The 26,265-nt window shown below is 44.9% G+C and overlaps 1 protein-coding gene across 20 annotated transcripts in view; it reads right to left on the bottom strand.

The window, feature by feature from the left end:
- Positions 1–26,265, bottom strand: part of MCF2L (MCF.2 cell line derived transforming sequence like) — a 927,044-nt gene that overhangs the window by 249,396 nt on the left and 651,383 nt on the right. For all 20 annotated transcript variants that reach the window (XM_085622295.1, XM_085622305.1, XM_085622296.1 and 17 more), the window contains one exon: positions 4,404–4,494. In XM_085622295.1, the coding sequence (XP_085478421.1) occupies positions 4,404–4,494 (91 nt within the window). The remainder of the gene's footprint in view (positions 1–4,403; positions 4,495–26,265) is intronic.

Here is a 26,265-nt window from a genome sequence, read left to right as displayed (position 1 = left end):
TTTAAAATGAATCTTGAGTCTAAACTAGGTTGAAAATCCAACCCTTCCAGGTGCAAAGTAGCATTTTATCAAACCTTCGCGTTAGTGTAGTAAAGAACAAGTTACTTCCTTTCGGTAATGCTCTTTCTGTAAGAGATTCTATCTAATCGAGATTCGTCACCTTTTGAATTTTCCCCCGCCATCAGACTGGATCCAGAAACCTTTCCGCAGTACCTCTTTACGCCAGTAGACTGCCATGCGGTTCCATAATAGCGCCATTCCACTCCGGAAATGAAGTGCAGAGATTATATAGGTACCACACCTGCATGCTGATGTCGATTACTTTTGAGACTGTCCGCATCAACAGGCGCACAGCCCCACCAGTAAATTGACTGTAACCAATGTGCAGATTCTTAAACTCAGGAACTTTTTAATGAATAGAGTCCAGTGCGCTTAACTCGGAGGATCGATGAGGAATCTGCAGTTAGAATGAGTAGCTTCCAGGAAGAGCGTGACTGAAAATTTTAAGGTGGGACTATGAATAGAATCAAACCAAAAAGTCATGTAGGGCAGAGCGGGTGAAATGCCCTTCTCGGCAAACCTGCCTGTCCAGCGGCAGTATAGTAACTGGCACGATATCCCTGATTGCGGGGTTGGTTGGTACAACGACCTCAGAGAAAAAACTGCCAGACACCTTGCTGAGGCTGAAGTGGCTGTCTGTATGGGGTACCTCTGCCGAAACCATCAAAAGAACTATAGGGCTGATGCGGCTGAGGAGGTGGGGCAGATAAGCCTAGGGAGCGCACTGTGGCCCTGATTTCTTTGAAGCACTCCGTAGCGGAATCTGCCTTGTCTCCAAAAAGGCGAGTCCTGTCAAAGGGCATGTCAATAAGGTACGACTTGAAAAAGGAAATCCCTTGAAAAACCTGTTGACCGCAGCCATCCATGGCACCGAATGGTGACACTAGTGCTAATGGCTCACCCTATGGAATCTGTGGTGTCCAAAACACAATGAACTTTGAATCTGGCAGTGTTTTGGCCATCGTGTATTGCTTGGGTGAAGACAGGGAGAAGGTATTCCGGAACACCTGGGAGTACTTGAGCAACCAAATCCCAGAGAGCAAATAGCAGTCCAGCAGGCAACTGGGATTTCTGATCTGAAGGCAAAACTAGTGGAAGAAGACATTCTCTTCCCAAAGGTCTCCATTGTTTTGGGACTCCATATTCAAGAAAGTAGTCATGAAGGTATTTGGGTATGTCTGTTTGGTTGACGCCTGCGCCACCAAGCTCTCAGGAGAGGGGTGCAGATACAAAGGTGGAGTAGCCAGAAGCGGTCAGTGGTGCTTTGCAATTTTCGGGATTGGGGGGGGCGGGGTCACAGCAAGTTTCACCCCAGGGCCCTAGGAGGGTAGAAGATCAGTAGTGGTTCTTCCCGGCTGGAGTATTTTTGCCAGGACTTTGGTTTTGACCTCTCAAATGGGAAGCTGAAGGTTAGGAACGTTAGCCGCCCTCCGCATGACCACCATAAAAGAAGCACTTTACTCAGTGGCATAAACTGGGGGTGAGACAAGGCCAGAATTAGGAGATGTGTCAGACCACTGGCATCTTGGAGATCACATACCAATTGGAGATCACATACCACTTTTCTTCATGGTAGGGTTGGCCAATTTCCTCTCCTGCATCATAGTCATTATTGGAATCCATCCCAAATAATGTATGTGGTATATGAGATATGCCTTCAGAGGTGGGGACTAAGCAGGTCAAATGGAGAATGTTGCAGTTCAGCAGAAACAATTGCAGCCTCAGTCGAGGTTGGAGTGGCACAGACTCTGAATCGGAAAGCACAATGGGCAGTTCGTCCTCTGGCGTAAGTGAAGTCGGCATTGAGCCAATGCTCCTGGAACTGGCGCAGATCATGGAGTCAGAGGCGGAATCTGTGCAAGAGGAGGAAGAGGTTCAGTGATAGATTCAGAGGATCCATCTGGCACCATGGGCGAACTCCGGTAGTATCTCTCATTGACAGCGTCGTGGCTCCTTGGGGCCCACAGGCACATCAAGGGGAGTCAGAAAAGATCCGAAGAGTAAAAGCATGGCCTTGTGGCACTCTTCGATCTGCCTCAGTGTTGATGGCCTCAGAAACTCTGGTTGGGCATTTGTGAAGCCCTCACACCTTCTCAGGAGTTCAAATGTGGCGCAAAGAGGCAGAGTCCTGCTTTGATTGTTTAAATGTTTTTTCTTAGACTAACCCAAAGATTTGGAGCACAATAACGATCAGCCTAGGGATCGACTCCTGCAACTTCTGGACAGAGAACGGGACCGAGTCCTACCCCCTGGAAATGAACTGGTCATGCTGTGGAGTCTTGCGGTGCTCTGAAACATAGGGTCTGATTTACAAAGGGCCTCCACACTCAAGGCAGTCATGGCAGAGTCTCCGCACTTTAGGCAGAATGTACACAATAAGAATTCTCACTGTTGAGATTTCTCCCTGAGCGCAGAGGCTCCCCAACGACTGTGGGACCTCCGTCACAAGTGCTGAGGCAATTTGTGAATCAGGCCCATAGAATTTCTCCTTGCAGACCTGTGTGGTCTTTGGGTTCATCATCGAGCTGCCATTGCAGTCTTTGGAGTCGTGACTCAACACCAGACTCCGCCTACAAACCTGGTGAGGATCTGATAGACAGTTGCTTGCAACAGTCCTTACTAGGTTTAAAACCTGTCATTTTGGGACATAATATTTCCCTTCCGCATTGCACAATTTTTTAGGTAAAAGGGTATCAAAGAGAAGAGAGGTAGCTCCAGAATGCGTCTGGTGGTGCAGAAAGAAAGAAAATTGCGTCAGCTAGCTGAAGGGCACCTATAGAGGCTCTGCGAGGCATTTCCGAAACAGAATGGAATCAATGCGGAAACACATGATGCCACCTACCAGCATGCAGAGATAGTGCTGAAAAGTTTCCGGATCCAGTTTGACGTCTGGGGAATATTCAAAGAATGAGGAATTTGTGGTTAGAAATACCTATCAGTAGGATGGGGTCATTTCCTCAAGAGGTATGACCTGTATTTAAAGAAAGGGGTACAGCTTTCATATTTTAGCCTTTCTGAGAAAGTCAAGAGAACTCAAGTTACCAATGTTCACAATTGCCATTCCTAAACTCAAATTACAAAAATATCCTATCAGCTCCCCCCAGAAATTCTCATTGTCATCTGCACTGTGCCTGATGACTTTAACTGATATAATGGACCATATGCTGGTCATACTACTCTGCATTATTAAATATAGAGTAATCCAGAAAATAAATCAGGCAGTCTAGAACATTGCTCAATTAGGCCTCAAGTCACTTAACTGCTTAACCACCAAAGAATGATTTGGCTTTGAAATTATACATCATTCACGGATAACTCCTTGTTAACAATTATCAAACTAAATATTGCATAAACAACTTAAGAAATGCCTTACAGCATCTCCCCAAAACAAACTTTCTTCCGACATCCAGAATTTGTGTTACTTTTTTTCCTGCTTGGTGGCATTTTCTAGGCTGATTCGATCTCCACTGTCCCTTCATGTCCTCTCCTGCCTCACGAGTGACTCTTCCCAAGTGGGCAAGAACCACATACTGGGGGTGCTGTACACACACCTCGAATTCATGAATAATGTGTTCGATGTTGGACAGTGATTTTGCTACAGACCAGAATTGGAAGTGGCAGAGTCATTCAAAGTGCGGTACACCAGATTCCCACAATGCAATGATATTCTCATCAGCTCAATTTGAAGGAAAGTAAATGGGCTCAGATTGCATGCGAGGGTGACGTCAAATCCAGCACGATAAACAGCAAAGAGGCAATGAATGCTTCCGCTGGGATCTACCTTGTTACATAAATCCCCAGGGGGGTTTATGTGACAGTCAGAGGTGCATTCGCCGCTCTATTTTTCGGAAAGAAGTTCCGTTCTTAATGTACCCAAATAATGATCTCATCAAATTGCGTCAAAGTTTTGTGTCGCTTACGAAGAGTACAGAACTCACAGAGGCTGCATCGGGCTGAAGCCTAACACAGAATGCACCCACTCTAGAGGGCGGGTGTGTAAAGACACCTGTGTCATTTATATTGTAGGAAAAAACAATTATCAACGCTCATAAAAAAGGCCTATTTTCTAGTGTGTGAAGCAGCCCCAAATGCTCTGCAGCGTCTATGAAAAGCCTTCCAGAGACGCGCTCCGGCGCAGACCCTTTACTCTACGTCACCTTCAACAGGACCCCTACAATCTCTTCAGTGCAGGTGCTGTGCCTCGGGCGCACCAGACTCAACATACCTGACGCAGCCCCCCACCGCCTCCCCCCCCCCCCCCCCCGCCCCCTCTCCTCTCATCAATACATTGTTTAGGATAAATACATTTCAAACGAAGCTAACACTATGCGCTTAACACTCACCGCTATTCGCAAGACAGAGGCTTTCACGGAGGTCCATTTGTCCAGCCTTCGGTCTATGACCAGGATGAATCCAATTCCGGCATCTTGCAAACTAAATAACAGTGAGACAAAAACAGCGATCAAAAACAGACCAGGTGCTTCCAAATTCGATTTTATAAAGAAACAAGGTTCCAGTGAAAATGTTGTTAACCCCTTGACATTGTACGTGTGTGGCTGTGAGGGAAACACTCAAATCTTGACATGCCCTGCAGACCTGCCAGGCTCCCGTGTGGACCCCATGCGGATGGAACGGCTCGAGCCATTGCTCGCGCGCGCGCAGGGCTTGCAGTTTAGGCTCCACGTTTAGTATGAGGCTGGTTTTAGCTCACTCGGAGGCGTCTCTGCATCCTCATAGCCAACACCTCGCATCCTTCAACGACCCCCCACCATTAATCCGCCAGAAAACCAAAATCAAGGTTGCATTTTCCAGTCACTAGCTTCCAAGCCATTTTACGAACCGCGCAGGACATCAGTCCTTCCGCCAGAGGCTGCAATGTTCGTCATCCCCGTTAAAAAACGACCGCTAAGATGAAGCGGTTTGTGCGGCAAAATTATCCCGGTAACTTCCCAGTTCTCAGGACTGCATAGCAGGAGGGCTAGAGAGGGTGCACGCCTCTGGTGGGGAAACATCTGCGGGGGAGGTCAGCCGTGAGCGTGCACGCAGGGCCGCTCTGTTCAGCGCCACATTCAGCTGCAGGTGCTACAGTAGCAGGGTACCAATGAAGAGCCCAGCTCCCATGCTGCATTTTCACATCCAGGCCAACTGTGCCGCGCCGCCAGCAGCTGACTGCAAAGGAGGAGTGAGTGAGAGAGAGGGAGGGAGGGAGGAGGGGCGGGGGACGCCGCAACCGCAAAGGAAAAGACAGGCGTGCACGGGTGACTGACCACAGTGCTGTGTGCACCGTGGGGAATTGGCACTGTCAAACACAAAAAAAGGTACAAAGAATTTCAGATTGGATGCCTCGAATGCACGGGTGCACTGCGGCGGGCTCACACCTACTAATGCAGCACTTCTGTAACGAGGCTTTGAATAGAATGCTGGTCTTATTACAGACTGTAATAAGACAAGCATTCTATTCAAAGCCTCGTCAGGGGTAGTAAGCGCTATATAAATGCAATTAGAATCGCACCTTCTCTATAATTACACATAAGTGCACGTCACAAGGATATTTTGATTGCACCTCTCCTATCATGTAAAAAAAAACTGTTAAGCAAAAGACTGGAGGTTGGTATAGTATGGCAACAAAGCATATATCACACCTTGGACATTTCTGAGTTTAACAACAATAAGAACTATGCATTGTTTTTAAAATGCCTCATATACCGCACTTCTGCCGTTTTAAAGCGACAAACGAACAGTTTTATTGCAACGCATTTCATAATTTGGAAAGCTATAAACTATCACAATAGTTCCTATGTGACTTCAGATACTATCACAACTTTTCGATTATCACAAAATCGCACAGTTAAAAAAAACCTCGTATAAATGATTGGTCATGCAGAAAGAAATTCTACCTCACAGTCACATTCCCAGAAGCAACAAAAAAACAAACATCTGGTTAACCCCTCTTTAAAAAAAAAAAACACAAAAAAAAAACCGATCCGTGCTCAACTAATCATGGTGCATTTTATGCTTGAACACTAAAGCACCCCACCACATTAACCTGCTCCCTAAAAATGACAAATCGCTATCAGAATCTCCTGGGCTGTTTTGACCTCTCAATGGCCTGTACCCAACATAAATATTCTGCATCTACAATGGAACTGACGTACCGTATAATTAGCTGTGTCCTACAATGTGACCGCCTGTACCCCAGGTCTACTGGATGCCCAAGAACTCATAAGTCCCCATGTGACCAACCAGAGATGTAATGTCCTTCAGGATATTTTTCTGTTGTGTATCACCAAGACCGCTAGATGAATGGTCACTATATTTTATGGCACATAGAGGCCTTTCCACAGTTTGGTATCATGTCTTTGTTGAAAACCCTTTCAGCTTTTTTGGAGATACAAGGTAAAACATTTAAAAGTATATATACTTTTCAAATGTTTGCAATCTAACAGACCACGGACACTACTTGCACAACACTCTGCACATGCTCTCTGCACACTGACAGGGCTCCTCCCCCCTCCCAATGTTCTCAAACACTGAAAGAACAAGAGAAAGGAAAGAAAGTGAAAAAAAGCAATGTCAAAACCAATAGAGCTTGCCAACTTCTGGGCTTTGTCAAGTTCTGTTTGTATTTGCACTCAGCATTTTTTTAAATGTACTGTTCCGACATGGTAGCTGCCCATGGTGGAATGCCCCAATTACTTATCGGTAATCTTCATTACTGTTAGTACTACACACCCTCGAACCAGTCCTTAACCATGAGGTTAGTTACCCAATCAAAAGACAGGAAAATAAACCAGGAAATATTACTAAATCCCACACCCCTCCTCTGGGAACTACAAGAGCATAGTGCTCCCCCAGTAGTTCTTGGAATACCAAGCCTCTGATCAAAAGGCCACTATCACAGGGAGGGTGAGTGGGAACAAATGGCTGGGTTGAGGACGAGAAGAGCGAAGAGTAATGAAGATTATCAGTATGTAATTGGGGCATTAACTCCACATCCCTCATCCGCGACCCATGAGTTATGCCAAAGCAGTGAATAGGCATTTTGACAAATAACACCAGGAGATCCTGAAAAACTGCAACACCAAGAATCCCCAAACAATAACAATCAGCAAATATAATCAAACCATCAATTTAACACTTACTAAAACACCAGAGTCGATAGTCTGGTGCCCATGTAAAAGCTCAGGCAACCTGTAATGCTTAACAAAAGTGTGCTCCGAAGCCCAAGTACCAGCCCTACAAATCTCCTCCAAAGGGACACTGTAGTTCAGACCAAGAAGCAGCTACACTTCTTGTGGAACGGCCCTGCAGGCCCGAAGGATTTGGAACAATAGAGCATGTATACGCCCAGGAAATAGTCTCTTTGATCCAGGGACTCAACGTGATCTTGGAAGCCTTCTTCCCCTTCCCTGGGATGCCAAAAGTGATGAACAGAGAATAAGATTTCCTGTAATCTTTGGATCTGTCAAGGCATATAAAAATAGCATGTTTAACATCCAACAAATGCCAACTACATTCCTCTGCAGAAGAGGGATTAGGAAAGAAAGCACAGAGAATTAGATCACGAGAGACATGGAATTTCGACAGCACCTTAGGAAAGAAGAAGGGATAAGGACGAAGAACCACAGCATCATCCAGAAAAGAAGGATGACAGAGTAACGCAGACGGTTCCCCCAACAGATGGGTAGAAGTGACAGCCACCAAGAATAAGACCTTAAATGAAAGGAACTTAAGGTCAATCATATCCACAGGTTTGAAAGGGTGGGGGGGGGGGGTTAAAAGCCTTCAAAACCAAGAGAAGGTTCCAAGAAGGAACTGTAGACTTCACCAAAGGAAAAGAGATAGCAACATGCTTGAATAACCAAGAAACCAATGGCACTGCACCAGTAATCAATTCATGCTTCACATGGAATGCCTTAATAGCATACCATTGTGACTTCAAGGTTGAAAGACATTTATGAAACCCATCTAAGAGAAACTGAAGAGATAGAACATTCTACCAAAGAAACCCCATGAGCAGAATACCAGGAATCAAAGATCTTCCAGTGTTTAGACTAGGAAGCACGAGTAGAATATCGCCTAGATTTCTGAACAACATCAATAATATGGGGAGGTAGACCTCGTTCCTCCAACCTCGTGCTTTCAACCTCCAAATGGTGAGGGAAAGACAAAAAAGCTGAACTGTGTGCAAGACATCAGGGGAGCAGAAGAGGGCGGAAGGAACCCGAAAGGCCCTGTGCCATGCGTCTCAGGAGAGGGAACCAACTCCGTCCAGGCCAGCAAGGAACCACCACAATTACTTGGGCCTTCTCCTGTTGAATCATGCACCAGAGCCTCTGGATCACAGGAATTGGAGGGAAGGCAAAAAGATGCTCCCAGGTCCATTCCAAGGTCACTGTATAGGCACCCTAAGCTCCGTCCTCTGGGAACCTGAGGACAAAACCCCTGGAGAAGTATGCTAAGCCTGAAGGCCAACAGATCCAGAAAAGAGGGGCCAAACCTCTTGTAAATGTCCCTGAAGATGGACTTTGTCAACTGTATATCCTGGAAAGGGGAAACCTCCAACTCCAAGTGTCTGCCACCACATTGTCCGGACCTATGATGTGAACCTCTATCAACAAGAGAAGATAAGTTTCTGCCCACTGGCCCAGGCTTAAGGCCAATTCGTTCAGTGATCAGCAATGGGTATCCCCCTGGTGATTGATATATGCTACCGTGGTAAACAACGTTACTCCCGCAACTTTTCCCCCGCTTGGAATCACAACGCAGTCGTTACAACGACCGCGTTGCCATTCCGCATACCATTACTCCGCAAGTTGGAAGAACGACTTGCGGAGGGGGGGGGGAGGTGTTGGATTTAAAATCCAACACCTTCCCTAGTGTCCGCACACACTGGAGTTGGAATAGTAAATTATACTATTCCAACATCCAGCGCCCCCCCTCCGCAAGTCGTTCTTCCGACTTGCAGAGTAATGGTATGCAGAATCACAACGTGGTCGTTGTAATGACCGCGTTGTGATTCCAAGCGGGGAAAAAGAGGGCAGAATAACATCGTACATTCTGCTACCATAACTGTGTTGCCCGGTCTTAATCCCACATGCCAGTGGAACAGGTTAATGACTTAAATGACAAAGCACGGAAAGCTACCACAAACTCTTTCCAATTCGATGACCTCTGTTCTTCTTCCCCAGACCATTTTGCTTGAGTTGAGAGGGTCCCCAATGATGAACGCTAGCCCATAGCACTTGCATCTATTGTCACAATCAATGGAGGGTCTGGTCGCATTACTGTTCCCCTGCAAAGGTTGTCTTTGACCATCCACCACTGCAGAAAGAGTTTGACATCAAGGGAGACGGGAACCCCAAAGTTCAGGTCCTTGATTGAGAGGGCCACATGGGAAAGAAGATGGTACAGCAGTGGCAGCATATGAAGCCTCTCCCATGGAACTGTAAAAACAGTCACTGCAATCTGACCCTGAATCTTCAACCATTCAAACAAGGCGGAAGACTTGCTTGCCTGGAGGATCCCCAACAACATTTGGAGCCGGTGCACCTTGTTCATCGGCAGAAACATCTTGCCCAGCTGAGTGTCAGATAGTGCTACAATATACTGCAGATCCCTGGAGGGGAGAAGATTACATTTTTAAAGGTTCAGGAGTAATCCATGTTGGTTTAGCGTAGCAATGGTCAAAGACAAATGATGTTTGAGGATCTAAGGAGTCTGAGCTTGGACCAGCCACTTGTCCAGATAAGGAAATATTGAGACTCCATTGAGATGAATGATAGAGCCCTAGGGGGGCTACCATCTTTGAGAAGACTCTTGGAGAGGGTTTGAGGCCAAACGGAAGCACCTGGAACTGCCAATGTTTGCCCCAAACACAGATCCGGAGGGAACTCTGATGATGGATGCACATGTATTTTAGGTATGATATGTAGGTAGGCGTCCATCAAGTCCAGCATGGATAACCAGACATTTCGTTCTATCAAAGGTATGATCCTTTGCAGAGTTCTCATGATCCTTCGCAGACTTTCCATTTGGAAGGTTATCTTCTTCATTAATTTGTTCAATGATTTCAGATTTATTAACTTCAGTTGGCTTTGGGACCAGGAACACAATAGAGTATGTCACTTCTCCTTCCTCCGTTTTCAGAATAGGAACAATGGCCCTCTTCTTGACTAGGGCCAGAATGCCTTCCTGCTGGGCCACTCTATTCTCAAAGGATCCTGGAACAGGGGTGATGATGGGCCCTGACTTGGCTGGAAGTAAGATGAACTCAATCTTGCATTCCCTCTGCAGTACCTCTAGAACCCACTTGTCTGAGGTTGTGAATCTCCATGCTTGCTGGAAATATTGAATACTTCCACCAACCTCGTACCCTGGACCTTCTACTACCCACAACCAGGGATAGTCTAGGGCACTGATTGGTGTTTCGTGGATCCGGTTTCCCTATGCTCTGAAACTTCTTGGAGGAGAATCCTGGTTGGAATCCTGATCTCTGCTCCATATTCTGCTGTGTCCTCAAAGGATGTGGGAAAGATCTTGCATTATACTGAAAAGAGCTCCCCTGGACAGACTGTTTACAAAATGAAGAGGAATGCTTCACACAAGAATGCAGCTGCATGGACAGCATCAAATGAGATATCGAATAACAACTCAGCTTGTTTCTCCATTTTCTCCAACAGTTTGTGACATTGTACACCCTCCTGCATAGATCAGATCTGAAAAGTTCTTTAAGTCATACAACAATGACTGTGCCATGTAATCTCCATAAATACTACTGCGAAGGGCCAGTTGGGAACCAGATTAAACCTTTTTGAGGGCTCCATCAACCCTTTTATCTGCAGGATCTTGGCGAATCCTATCCTCTGCCATCAACGACTGACGCACCACACTCAGAACAACAGAATCCACATGTACAAAGTCAGGAAGCTTCCCCCCCATTCCTTCCAAAGGATACAACTTGGACATAAAACAAGGAATATTGATCCTAACTGGGTATTTTCACTCTTTGAGGACCACATCAGGCATGTGCTGATGAATAGTACCCACATGTTCACAAGTTTCTAAATTGGCTTAGGACAGCATCTTTGGACATCTCCACCACCTCTTCAGGTGGTAATCCCATATTGCTCCTAATATGTGACAGTAATTCAGGCAACATTTCCTTTGAAACATACTTCCTCTTATTATCAGGAGGAATAGGGGAAGAACCTACCGACGAGTCAGAGAGATCAGAATATAGGCTTTCCTGGTCTGCTTGGCGCTTAGATTCCTTCTTATGCTTCTTCAAAGACACCAGTGTTTCCATAACCAACTTTCTGATCAAATCTACATCTGGGGAGGATATCTTTTTTTTAGGAGGAGTAGGGCGAAGATGACACACTGGAAGAGGAAAAATCCGAAGGAGGAAGGGACACATGCCTCCTTTTCATCCATTATTTGCCCTTAGCTTAGCTCCAAACTACCGAACAGCAAGTGCTCCAGTGAAACACCACATTTACTGACTTGAGAGGCATCCTTTAAATGCTGACAATAGTTAGCAATCATCGCACTAGCCCCAAGCGGTTCCCAGGCTGAGATAAAAAACTAGCACACTAACCTCTGTCTCCTCAAGACGTAGCATGTATGCACGAATGATTAGCATGCTGACAGCAAGCATGCGCGGTACACATGCAGCGCATGCCCAAAGAGACTACTAAATAAGCGTGAGGATCTGTAAACTAAATTTGCCAAAATGCACCACCGGCCTCCAAGTGCTGGTGGAACCTCTTTCAGTCTGAAAACAAGTTCAGGTAAGCCCAAAAAACCTTAGTTTAAGGGCAAAAAATTACAATAATTGAGCTCAGAAGGCCCTACTGCGCCGTGTCGATCATAATGCCCGAGGATCCATTCCAATATCTCCCCATCAGTGCTGCGCCCGCATTGGTAGGATCGGCCTCACCAAGCCCAGCGGAGAAAAAGTTAGAATACTACAATGCAGGGAGCAAATGCCCATCCAATACTTCTTAGCATTCCCTATCCCAATCCCAGGACAGGAAAGAAAACAGGAAGTACTGGGGAGGGCTATGCTCTTGTAATTCTCAGTGAAGGGGTGTGGCTTAGTAGCATTACCTGTTTTGTTTCCTGTCCTATGATGTAATATGTGAAGTCATAAGCAGTGCATTGTAGGGGTGTAAGTTATAGTTAGCTCAAGTAACTATAACTGGCGAATTTCAATGGTTTTGTATGAGTGAAATGCAAGCCTAACTATAACGCCCTAGTGACCTTTGCTTTTTCAGTGAATTGGATGCGGAGGGTCCTTGGGGGCCAACAAGCTCTTCTGTTGCCTCCAGTAAGTCCCAAACAGCGGGATTGCTGGTTGGGGTATGAAGTCCCTTTGGCTGCTGAGGGTCCTTGGGGGCCAGCAAGCGCTTGATTTACCTTCAATAAGTCCCACACAGCAGGATTGCGGAGAGGTTTTGAGAGGCCACACCTCCTTTCTCCACCGCTCTGAAAACACACCTCCTGGCACACTACTGGATGAAGAATGAAGTCCCCTTCGATGCTGGGGGGGGGTGTTTGGGGGGTCAAGAACCCCTCCTGTTATGTTCAATAAATCTCACACAGCAGGATTGCTGAGAGGTCTTCAGAGGCCACACCTCCTTTCTCCACCGCTCTGAAAACACACCTCCTGGCACACCACTGGATGAAGAATGAAGTCCCCTTCGATGCTGGGGGGGGGGGGTGTTTGGGGGGTCAAGAACCCCTCCTGTTATGTTCAACAAATCTCACACAGCAGGATTGCTGAGAGATGGTCGGAGGCCTTGCCCTCTCTCGCTACCCCTCTGCAAACATGACTACTAGTTAAAAAAACATAGAAATTCACTTAAAAACCAAAGGTTACAATGATGTTATAGTTAGGAAATAGAATTTAAAACACCTTAAAAATTTACTGAAAAAAGCAAAGGTTACAGGGGAATTCTAGTTAGGCTCACATTTCACTCGTCCACAACCAGAGAAATTCAGAAGTTATAGTTACCTGATCTAACTATAACTTGTACTGCACTCCATATGACCTCATATATTACATCACTCATGACATGGTCAGTGACATCACTGATGACATCATCCACAGAACCACTGACACACCCACTTACACCCTCATACAATCTTTTGTACACCCACTCAGACACCCAGCCAACCAGTCACATACCCACTTAGGCCCATACTAGTACTCATACATCCACTTACTCATCCATTAAGACACTCACACAACCACTCATTCACCCATACAGATACTCATACAACTAGTCACTCACTCATACAGCCACTCACAGCCACACACTCACCCATACAGCTACTACACACCCACTTATTCACCTAATCAGCCTCTCACACACCCACTCACTATCCCGTACACCTTCTCAACACAGCCACTTACTTACCCATACAACCAATCACACACTCACTCACATACCCACAGAACCCCTTACATACCTAACCACACATCCACTTACTCACCCATACAGCTATTCCCAGACAAATACTCTCCAATAGAGCCACTCACACACCAAGTCACTTAACCAAACTCCCACTAGAAGAGCCACTCACTCACCCATACAGCACACTCACACACCCAGTCACTAACACATAGAGCCATTCAGACACCCACTCACTCATACAGTCCCTCATACACCCACTGACACACCCACTCACTCACCAATAGAGCCACTTCCACAGCCACTCATTCATCACACAGCTACTCACTCACCCACATATACACCCATACAGCCACGTATACATCCATATAGCCACTCAGACATAAATACACACAGCCACTCACATATTATATGTTAATAGTAGTATCACTCAGTAGTACACCTAGTATACTTTTTGAACTTTTTAGTAGCTTAGTATATATGTTTAACACTCAAATTCTTAGAAAATACTTACACTCACTCGATGATGTCATGAGTGATGTCATTTGAGATGTCATGAGTGATGTCACTGACCATGTCATGAGTGATGTAATATGTGAGGTCATAAGCAGTGTGCATTACAGGGGCGTAAGTTATAGTTAACTCGGGTAACTATAACTGCTGAATTTCCTTTGGTTTTGTATGAGTGAAATGTGAGCCTGTCTATAATGTCCTTGTAACCTTTGTTTTTTATATATATATATATATATATATCTCTCTCTCTCCTCTCTCTCTCTCCTCTCTCTCTCTCCTCTCTCTCTCTCCTCTCTCTCTCCTCTCCTCTCTCTCTCCTCTCCTCTCTCTGTCTGTCTCTCTCTCTCTCTCTCTCCTCTCTCTCTCCTCTCTCTCTCCTCTCTCTCTCTCCTCTCTCTCTCTCTCTCTCTCTCTATATATATATATATATATATATATATATATATATTTTTTTTTTTTTCCCGCCAACTTCCTCAGAAAGGAAAACACTGCACACCAAGGGAGTTGTATGATTCCAGGATGTCCGTGCATGTGAACACCAACCTCCACCACCTTTTTTTTTTTTTTTTTTTTATTTATTTTTTTATGATTCCAGGATTTAATTGTTGTTTTGTCCATGCATGTGAACACCAACCTCCACCACCAACGCGTTTCAACCTCAATCGGTCTTGCTCACGGTGTGTGAGTCTTTTTTCAATGTCCTTTATTTATACTAATCCCCATTTTAACCATTTAAGAGGAATTGTGGGAATTGTAGTTTAATTCGAAGTGTACCCAATTAACATGTTTATGATGAACTATTGGATGTTATGCCATTTTTTTGTTAATGGAAAATTACATAGTATCCGTATGTGTTCGCATTTAATGTGTATACGATGATGTATTTGATGAACATGATTGTGAGTATATTTATAACATTGGTATGTAATCTAGTAAATTTCCAATTATCACAAGCATGGGGTTATCTAATCATTGCTTAGTGCATAGTTCCCAGTCGGTTTCTGGCTTAGTGCCCGTTTGGAGGTGGAGGTTGGTGTTCACATGCACGGACAAAACAACAATTAAATCCTGGAATCATACAACTCCCTTGGTGTGCAGTGTTTTCCTTTCTGAGGAAGTTGGCGGAAAATTCACTACGAGGATTGGCCCGTTCTCGACACTGGCACCCGCTAGAAATAGCGCGCTTTCCTTTTGGGCCGGTTTGTTGAAATATATATATATATATATATATATATATATATATTCACTGAAAAAACCATAGGTTTCACACATGTTATAGTTAGCGGAAATTTTACTGATAAAAAACCAATGAAATTGCCCCGTTATAGTTAGTGCTGGCAACTATAACTCACGCGACCGCAATCCTCTGCTGATGCTAATACTGTATTTAGACACTTATTTGCCCATGTCTTCTTCCATACATTTTTAGCTATACATATATTACAAATATTTTTTTTTATAAAGACACATATGTCATCAGCAGAAGATTGCGGTCGCGTGAGTTATAGTTGCCAGCACTAACTATAACGGGGCAATTTCATTGGTTTTTTATCAGTAAAATTTCCGCTAACTATAACATGTGTGAAACCTATGGTTTTTTCAGTGAATTTGCAAGGTTTTTTAAATGCTAATTCCTAACTATAACGTGTGTGAAACCTATGGTTTTTTCAGTGAATTTGTACGGTTTTTTAAATGCTAAGTTACTTTACGCCATTCGAGGCGTGCGCGCCCACTTAACGCAGTGCGTTCCGTGCACGGTTTTTATCAACTTTAATAAGCCCTGTACATTTGGTGGCCTTCGGCCACCAAAAGCACAGGGGGTGGGGTCAATGTGGATAGTGTTTTTTTTTATTTCGATTTTATAATTTCATGTTGCCAAAATATAGTTTTTTTACTGATGTAATAAGCCCTGTACATTTGGTGGCCTACGGTCACCAAAAGCACAGGGGGTGGGGTAAGTGTGGATAGTGTTTTTTTTATTTCTATTTTTTACCGTACGCTTACGGTAAGCGTACTCGGCGAAATTGCCGAAAAAAAAATAAAACCGTTTTTGCTCTTGGGGGATGTTTGGGGACTCCCTCAACATGACTATGTGGGAGGGAGTTGTCAAAACAGCCCCGTAACATGTTTTTGGGCATCATGTTTGATAAATAACACTCAGTGCGAGAGACAAAATGGCGGACGCCGCTTCCTGGTTTCGGCCGATTCGAATGTTTACTAAGATCTAAGAGCCAATCAGAATCGCGCTCGCGCACGCCACCGTACGCGTACGGTAAGCGTACGGTAAGCGTACCGTAAGCGGGCTCAGATATATATATTGATTTAAAGGCTATTTTCTCAGAATCTACTGAACAGATTTACACCAAACCTACAAAAGGCACTTCCTTGACATAGGGACTACCTCTCTGCCAAATTTCTAGTAATTCTGTTCAGCCGTTCGGGCTGTAGCTCTGTCTAAAGGTCCTATGGAAAAATGCATGGGAAAAACGCGTTTTGGGACCCCCCTTTTATCTCAGCCCCCGCTTGACGAATCCCCCCGAAACTTTCAGGGTAGGAGCGGAGCGTAGCGCCCCACCTATTTTGAGAAATTCGCGAGGATTCATCGACCGGCGCCAAAGTTATTCAAAATAGAATGTTGCGGATTTCCTATGGAAAAGGGGTCCTAACTATAACTACCTACTGGCGACCGCCAGTAGGTAATATATATATAGATATATATATATATATATATATATATAGAGAGAGAGAGACAGAGAGAGAAATATTCCATGAAAAAACAAAGGTTACAAGGACATTATAGATAAGCTCACATTTCACTCATACAAAACCAGAGGAAATTCAGCAGTTATAGTTACCTGAGTTAATATATATAATAAATATATATATATATATATATTATCTACTGGCAGTCGCGAGTAGATAGTTATAGTTAGGATCGTGTTTCCATAGGAAATCCGCAACATTCTATTTGGAATAACTTTTGCGTCGATTGACGAATCCTCGCGAAATTTTCAAAATAGGTGGGGCGCTCCGCTCCGCTCCTTCCCTGAAAGTCTCGGGGGGATTCGTCAAGCGGGGGCTGAGAAAAAGGGGGGGTCCCAAAACGCATTTTCCCCATGCATTTTTCCATAGGGACCTTTAGTCCAAGCTACAGCCCGAACGGCTGAACAGAATTACTTGAAATTTGGCAGAGAGGTAGTCCTCAGGTGAGGGATGTGCCTTTTGCAGGTCTGGTGTAAATCTGTTCAGTATTTCTTGAGAAAATAGCATTTAAAAGCATATATATATATCTATAGGCGCGCACCGTGCGCGCACGGTAAGCGCACCCTGCCGTGCGCGAGCGCACTTCTGATTGGTTGTTAGATCTTAGTAAACATTCGAATCGGTCGAAACCAGGAAGTGGCGGCTGCCATTTTGTCTCTCGCAGTCTGAGGGGGTGAAAAACAAAGGTGGAGAACATGAAAAGGGGGCAGGGTGGACAGTTCCTGACCCCCTAGCCTTTGTCAGGGGGTCCCCGAAGGACCCCCAAGGGCCATAAATGTATTTATTTTTTTTACGAAAAATCGCGGACTGCGCGTACCGTGCGCGCACGGTAGAAAAGGGAAAATTCCGCGAACTGCGTAACGTGGGCGCGCGGTGATTGAAGCGCACCGCGAGCCCACAGAGCACGCACGGTGCGCGCACGGTGAAAAACCTTCAAAAAAAATAAATAAATAAATACATAACTTAGCATTTAAAAAACCGTACAAATTCACTGAAAAAAACATAGGTTTCACACACGTTATAGTTAGGAATTAGCATTGAAAAAACCTTGTAAATTCACTTAAAAAAACCATAGGTTTCACACATGTTATAGTTAGCTGGACATTTCCCTCGTAAAAAACCAATGAAATTCCCCCGGTATAGTTAGTAAAGGGAACTATAACTCACGCGACCGCAATCCACTGCTAATGACGTCAGATATTACATCACTGATGAAATATGTGTCTTTCTGTAAAATAAATATTTATTAAATATGTATAGCTAAAGGTTAAAGGAAGGAAAAATGGGTAAATAAGTGTCTAAATACAGTGATGTAATATCTGACGTCATCAGCAGTGGATTGCGGTCGCGTGAGTTATAGTTCCCTTTACTAACTATAACGGGGGAATTTCATTGGTTTTTTACGAGGGAAATGTCCAGCTAACTATAACATGTGTGAAACCTATGGTTTTTTAAGTGAATATATATATATATATTACCTACTGGCGGTCGCCAGTAGGTAGTTATAGTTAGGACCCTCTTTCCATAGGAAATCCGCAACATTCTATTTGGAATAACTTTGGCGCCGGTCGACGAATCCTCGCGAAATTTTCAAAACTAATGGGGCGCTACGCTCCGCTCCAACCCTGAAAGTCTCGGGGGGATTCGTCAAGCGGGGGCTGAGAAAAAAGGGGGGTCCCAAAACGCGTTTTCCCCATGCATTTTTCCATAGGACCTTTAGACACAGCTACAGCCCGAACGGCTGAACAGAATTACTTGTAATTTGGCAGAGAGGTAGTCCTCAGGTCAAGGAAGTGCCTTTTGTAGGTCTGGTGTAAATCTGTTCAGTAGTTCCTGAGAAAATAGCATTTAAATCAATATATATATCTGTAAGCGCGCTCCGAGCGCGCACCGTAAGCTTACCGTACGCGTACGGTGCCGTGCGCGAGCGTGATTCTGATTGGCTGTTAGATCTTAGTAAACATTCGAATCGGTCGAAACCAGGAAGTGTCGGCCGCCATTTTCTCTCTCGCACTCTGAGGGGTGGAGGAAAAACAAAGATGGATATCATAAAAAGGGGGCAGGCTAGACAGCTCCTGACCACCTAGCCTTGGTTATGGTGTGCCAGAAGGCCATCCAAGGCCAAAAAATTTAAAAAAAAAATTGTGAAAAAACGCCGAATACGCTTACCGTACGCGTACAGTAAAAATTTATTAAAAAATAAAAAAAATCCATATTTTCCCCCCCCCCGTTTGCAAAAGGTGCCCGCAGGTCACCTTTTGTGCATGGCATATAACATTACAAAAATTTAATAGAAAACCTTTCACAACGAAGCGCATAATATGTCCTCCGTGTGCGGACGGTGCGCGAAGGGCATCGTGCGTACATGGCCCATCCAGCGTAACGTGGGCACGCGGTGCGCGTAGCGCACCGCGTGCCCACCGTGCGTGCACGGCACTAACTGCGTTAAGTGGGCGCGCGGTGCGCGAAGCGCTCCGCGTGCTCACTGCGCACGCACGGTGCGCAAAGCGCACCGTGCGCGCACGGAACGAACTGCGTGAAGTGGGCGCGCACGGCACGAACGGCGTAAAGTAACTTAGCATTTAAAAAAACGTACAAATTCACTGAAAAATCCATAGGTTTCACACACGTTATAGTTAGAAATTAGCATTTAAAAAACCTTGCAAATTCACTGAAAAAACCATAGGTTTCACACAAGTTATAGTTAGCTGTACATTTCACTCGTAAAAAACCAATGAAATTCCACGTTATAGTTAGTGCAGGCAACTATAACTCACGCGACCGCAATCCTCTGCTGATGCTAATACTGTATTTAGACGCTTATTTGCCCATGTCTTCTTCCATTAAATTTTAGCTATACATATATTACAAATATTTTTTTTTCATAAAGACAGATATGTCATCAGCAGAGGATTGCGGTCGCGTGCGTTATAGTTGCCTGCACTAACTATAACGTGGAATTTCATTGGTTTTTTACGAGTGAAATGTACAGCTAACTATAACTTGTGTGAAACCTATGGTTTTTTCAGTGAATATATATATATATATATATATGTGTATATATATATATATATACATATATATCTCCAACAAGAAGTTGCCTGCAGTAACAGGGCCCACACAGGAAAGTTTATCTTGCCACATCTTTAATGGAGGATGACAGGTTACAACAACATAATGCCTCGCAATTTCTTGAGTCCAGTCCAATGCGTTTCGTGCTAGAGAGCACTTCCTCATGGGCTCTGGGCTTTCTGCTGAATGAAGGCTACCGCAGTTTCCTCCAGCACTGCTGTTAAATGTCTTGAACCGCCCCAGTGGGCGTGGCCACCCATGTGGCCTGTTGGTCTTCGTAGTGCCTTTGTGTTACTTCAGTGAGTCGCCATGCTTTAATCCATATTCCCCGCTAAAATGCCCCTAGAAAAGCCCCAGAGAAGAAAAATAAAATGGTAATGAAGTTCATTTATTGCCATTTTGTTTTTCGTCAACTAGTCCTGAACCGAACGTCAGGATGGGGTGGGGCCTGCTGAGTGGCAGCAGGGAGGAATGGTGGGCTGCCTGTGCACTAGTTTAAAGTGCACATCTCTTTGGCTGGCTGTCTTGCGCCAGCCAGCCAGATATGCGCACTTTAAACCTCTCTAACCCAGCTGTCTTAGACAGCTGAATTAGAGAAAGCACAGGCCTCCACTGCTCGAGAGCGCTGGGAGAGGCCACTCATCCAATCCAGCATGAGAGCAGCGTCAGGACTGGTCACTGGAGTTAGCTGGGGATCTGAACGTGATGTCACGAGAGAAGAAGAGGACCAGAGTGAGGAGGACGTGTTGTGCAGCAAGCACAGTAAGTTACTTTTCATTTTATTTATGTAATGCATTTATTGTATTTATTTTATGCACCACCACCCATTTGACCGCCCCTCCACTCACCGTAGTTGCCCGCCGCCACTGCAATTTAGGCACTTTCTTTGGTCAGACAGTGCCAAAATGGCATTCATTCACTGGAACTATGCAAGTATCTTTAATAAATATATACATACATGTTCAGTAAACGACAGCACATAGATGTTACTTTCACAAGATAAACAGAGATACCAGAATTCAAATAAACAGTGGAGTTAAATGTATTGTATGTGTCCACATAACAGAATACCTTGCTGGACGCAGTCGAGATGTGAAGCAGTTTCGGTGCCTTTAAACTTCCCGCCTTGGCACAGTTTACAAAGATTTAATGTATTTGTACAGTTCAGTACAGATTTTGTTTACTTTGAGATCTTGTTTATTTTACAGACATAGATGCACGAATTTCGAGTTCTTTCCCCTTTTCTATGTGGACATCTGCAATAAGTTGAATTCGTTTTGTTGCTGTCCCTGCACCTCGGTCGCACTTCCAGAAATATTTAGGTTTCGATTGAATTGCCAGTCGGCAGTTGCGCTCAATTTGTTGGACTCTGTTTCTGTGCCAAATGATGTTCAGGCTTCACCCTGTTCCGTTTCGTCAGACTCTCGGCGGCAATCAAAAATATAGGGTTGCATGTGCGAGCGCATTTGTCAACATAACCAGTGTGATGCCTCATTTTTGGAATGCGACCACAAAAAGTGATGTAGTTACAGATGGTCGAGTTCAGGAACATTATCTCTAAGGGGCATTTTCTTCAGAAAGCTGGAATTAGGTCATCGAAAAAAGAATGGGTTCCATGGTAACTCTTCTTCTGTTGATAAATAAAGAATTTATCTTTTGTGGCACTGAACCTATGCAAGCCTTTCCAACCAATTGGGCGTTTGTCCTTAACATACTGGTTTCTTTATTTTGCCAATATGAGCAAAATTAATTGGATTTATATCACAAATCTGAAAGCAAAAATTATAAAAGCTGTATTTTTCTTTAACTATATTTAAACACGCACTTACATTACACATGGAAAAACAATTAAAACAGACACACTCCTAAACGAGTTTGGAATATAGGGTGTCTTGCTTAGATTCAAGACAACTGGGTCCAAACCAAAGTTTCAGGTCATCCACATACGATAAATATATATTCCTTTAATCTAAGTGGAACTCAATTACTGCACACAGTTGTGGGACATCTGGACAAGCCTGGCATCAAGGTGTCAATTTTAGTGAAATTAGAAAATCTCAAGTTCATTCCTCCGGTGCATTGTATTAGGGCAGCTGGTAAGGTCGGGTCTGCTCTTGGGGAACCTGACATTTACTAGGAATCTCGCTGTGAAAGCCTTCCTGCAGTTTAAAGATACTGTCCTGCTGTCCGTCAGGTTTGGAAAACAGCCGTATCTGCTTCCAACAGGGTGCACATAGGGGGGAACTCTGATTTATTATAGGTTCACATATTTAGACAGTGGATCACGGACATACTGAACTCACACCTCTAACATATTGATGCAAGCAGTCGATGCGCTCTAGATTCGATAGAAAAGTCCAGGTTTCTGGCCTGCGTTGCCAACTGGCAAAATCTGGACGATGATGTATTTCTGGCACCGAAAAGAAGTAATCTGACATACAGATAATACACGCCCTGGACCACAACAATCTGCTCCTCTTGGGATAGTTGCTTAGCCCACTGCTAATGATTTGTAGAACTGAATATATTTAGATGGTGAAATACATATTTATTCATTTATTTTCAAAGCTCATTTGCATCACAAAGGTGTCACAGCGCCTACCTAAAACAGACGCATAAGACAGCACAGACCCAGACAACAATAAAAGATGGCATCGAACAAAATCTAGAAAAACAATGGTCTTCAATGCTTTCCTTAACATACAATTAGGTGCCAACCGGAGCCTATAGGAAGTTCATTCGGGATCCTTGGTGCGAGAATGCACATTTGAACCGTGGAACCTGGAACGAGGCTTTGCCATCCGACCACAAAATGCTATCGACACATTACAAATCAAGAGGTTAGACAGAAACGTCGGTCCAGTTTTGTAGCAGGCCTGATGAATGAGGCCAAGAATCTTAAAGCGGAGTGTCTTCTTAACAGGGAGCCAGTACAGAGCATGCCTTGCCTCAGACTCATGAACATATTTTTGGAGGCCACAGACCAGTCTGAGAGCCAGGTTTTGCACTCTCTTCAGTCTTGAAACCATAAGCTTTGGCAAACCCAATAACAGGGCACTGTCATAGTCAGTGGCGGCTGGCATATCCAGAGGGTGGTAGGGCGGGTGGACCATGGGAAAAAAAAAAAAATTAAAAGCACTTACCTACCCGCGCAACATGACGTCCTCCTCGATGGTCTTCTGTCCTCGAGGCAGGCAGGCTCCGAACTCCTAAACCATCCTAGCGCTGCTCTCACCAGCATGAGAGCAGTGCTGAAATTAGGGGTGCGGCCTCACTCTGCGCTCCACAGCGCTGTGGGGGCTTTGGCTTTCTCTAACGCCAGCTGGGATAGAGAGGTTTTATGTACGCATGCGTAGCTGGCCAGCGCAAGACGACCGGCCAAAAAGACATGCGCACTTTAAACTGAAAGTGCCCTGCTCTCTCTGCTTCTGCCACTCAGCAGCCCCGCCCCATCCTGATGCTTCGTTAGGGATGGGGTGACAAAAAATAAAATGGTAATCAATTAACTTAATTACCATTTTATTAATCTCTCTGGGGTTATTTCAGTGGGGCGACGCTCCTCTGCTCATATTCCAGATGAGAAAGCACAGACGCCCTGGCCGCTTCCGTTTCCTGCTACGTAGGAACAAAAGGCACATTTTACACATAACTGACTTCTAGGGAGGAGGCCATACAGCAATGTCGCATGGCAAATGGGGCAACTCTCCGAGCACGCAGGTCCCCTCAAATCATGTACTCCCCGATATTTGGGTGTCGCACTTTGAAAGTCAGTTTTCGGAGACTAATCTGGAAGAAGTGACCGCTTTTCCTATTTCCCAGGTCATGCCCCCTCTTCGGAATTTTAAATTTGACTGTAAAGAGGTCGAGTTGGCTCTATCCAGGGTTCCTAGTGGCAAGGCACCGGGTATAGATTGTGTCCCCGCGGACCTTTTTAAATCTGACCATAGCAATTGGGTGCCCTACATCGCACTTTTGGCAACTGCTATAGCCAATGGGGCTGCCATTCCTGAATCCTGGAAGGGCGCTGAGATTTTGCCCATCTTTAAGAAGGGTGATCGCTCTTGCCCGGGGAATTACCGCCCGATCAGTTTAATTGACTCTGTTCAAAAAATCATAGCAAGGATGATCCTGGCAAGAATTCAGTCTTGGATAGAGCAGGAGAATATCATCTCGCCCCTGCAGGCCGGGTTCAGACCCTACACAAGTAACATCAACCAGGCATTCAAGTTTCAACTGATCATCTGGAAAACGGTTTATCTTTGCAGCGGTACCTTGTACGCCGCTTTTGTTGACCTTCGGTCAGCATTTGACTTAGTCAATAGGACTAAACTTTGGGCGGTATTAGCAGAGTTAGGGATGCCTGCAGACCTTTTGTATATTATCATTAGGTTGCATGAAAATAACTTCGCACAAGTACGTTGGGGGAACCAAGGGCAGGTCACCGATAGATTCAAAGTCAATAGGGGTGTCAGGCAAGGGTGCGTCCTTGTGCCTACTCTGTTTCTGTTATTCATTAACAGAGTTGTGCAGTACTTCTCTTCTACATCTACGGACGCCCCCATGCTGGGTGGTATTAAAATTCCACTCCTCATGTTTGCCGACGACACCCTACTCCTATCGCAGACTTTGTCTGGGCTACAGGTGGCTTTGAACGTATTTGCTAACTTCTGCTCTGACTTTGACCTGTTAGTTAATGTTTCGAAAACTAAATACATGGTCTTTAATAAAGGGAAATGCGTGAAAGGCCATGTGACTATGAACAATGACTTACTCGAACGTGCTAATGTCATGACCTATGCAAAAGTTGGTCGCACACTGCTCGTCACACCAGCAAGTTGCCCCAAGGACTGTGGTAAATGTAGTGGTGACGGCGGGTACGCCTATGCCACGATGTATAAAGAACAGTATGTGTTGCGTTAGCCATCCCTGGACACGTGTTTCGAGGTAGTTGCCTCTCGTCAGCAGGGAGCAGGTCAGTGTAAAGGGGTGCCGTGTGGACTGCCAAAATGTAATTAAAACAGGTCAAGTACCTCTCATGGCGCGCAGGTGCAGATCCAAGCCCGTTGGCTCAAGGGAGCCGTAATAAATTATGCAAAAGTTGGTCGCACACTGCTCGTCACACCAGCAAGTTGCCCCAAAGGACTGTGGTAAATGTAGTGGCGACGACCTACTTGGGGGTTGTCTTTGAAAATAAGCTGAACTGGAGGCCACAAATAGATGTCCTATCCCTCAAATTTGCCCAACTCTCTGGGTGCTTGGTTAAAGAACAAAAACAATCCCAGATGAAAATGATAGGTCCTGCTATTAAACTTTATAATGCCAGGATTAATTCTGCGATCCTCTATGGCGCTGAACTCTGGGGTTTTGCTGATCTTTCCCCACTGGTCAAGGCACAACACAAATTTCTCAGGATCCTTACGGGTCTCCCTTGTTCTACTCCAGTGAAACCGCTTCTGCTGGATCTTGGTTGTTATTCCTTTGATGACATTGCAAGGTTTAAACCTTTGGCTTTTTGGAGGAGATTATGGACGGTCCCGGAATTAGGGCCCTATGCAAAGACATTTCTGGACGTCCGTTCCATCCTGGGCGCCGGTAACATCCTGTGGTTCAAGCAAGTTATCTCACTATTGGAATCCATGGGCCTGGGAATTCTCTGGACCGACCCGGCTACTAATCCCTTCCCTCCTAAAAAAGTTTTTAAAAGCCTTTACTGGTCAATGGTCCGTCAAAAACAATTATCCCTAGTTCCAGCGGAGTCTTTGTCAGGCAGGTTTCTTGTGCAGAAAAATGTCCCTCTTTTAGAAGCTTATTGGGACATCATTACCAGACCCAGCGACAGGAAACTTTACCACCAACTGAGAGTTGGCAGCCTACCCATCAAATCATTCACTAAAAATTGGAAGGGTGAGACTTGCGATTCCTGCCGTTGGTGTACAGATTGTACCGAATCAGTGGGTCATATATTTTTTGTCTTGCCCGGCTTATGCCGCCCCCCCGGGCCAAATGGCTTAAACCTATATGTCGCAATCTGGGCACTAGACAGGGGCTTGAGGCCCTAAGAATCCTGAGATATGACAGTGGCGAATGCATCGTAGTTGCAGTGGCCACATTTTTGGGTTGGGTCTGGATTATCAGAAATAGGAGGCATTAGACTTTAGAGCTGTGTTTAGTCATGATTTTACTCTACTTGTGTTACATAGGAATAGTTCTTAATCCTTATCTTGTATGCAATGTTTATTTTGTAACTGTCTCTTTTTGATGAAACTGATCGATAATAAAGACTAACGAAACGCAATGTCGCATCAGTTTGGATTCTTGGATATTCTTTTGTTCATTGGGCGACAGATCAGGTGGCGACCAGGCTGTTTGGAAGGCAACCTGGGTTGGATTGGACGGTACTAAAGTAACAGCTTTGTTGTGGGGGGAGCAGATGCGCTGG

Source organism: Triturus cristatus, chromosome 8 (genome assembly GCF_964204655.1).
Source record: "Triturus cristatus chromosome 8, aTriCri1.1, whole genome shotgun sequence".
Classification (NCBI taxonomy): domain Eukaryota; kingdom Metazoa; phylum Chordata; class Amphibia; order Caudata; family Salamandridae; genus Triturus; species Triturus cristatus.
This window is presented reverse-complemented; position numbering and strand designations above follow the sequence as displayed.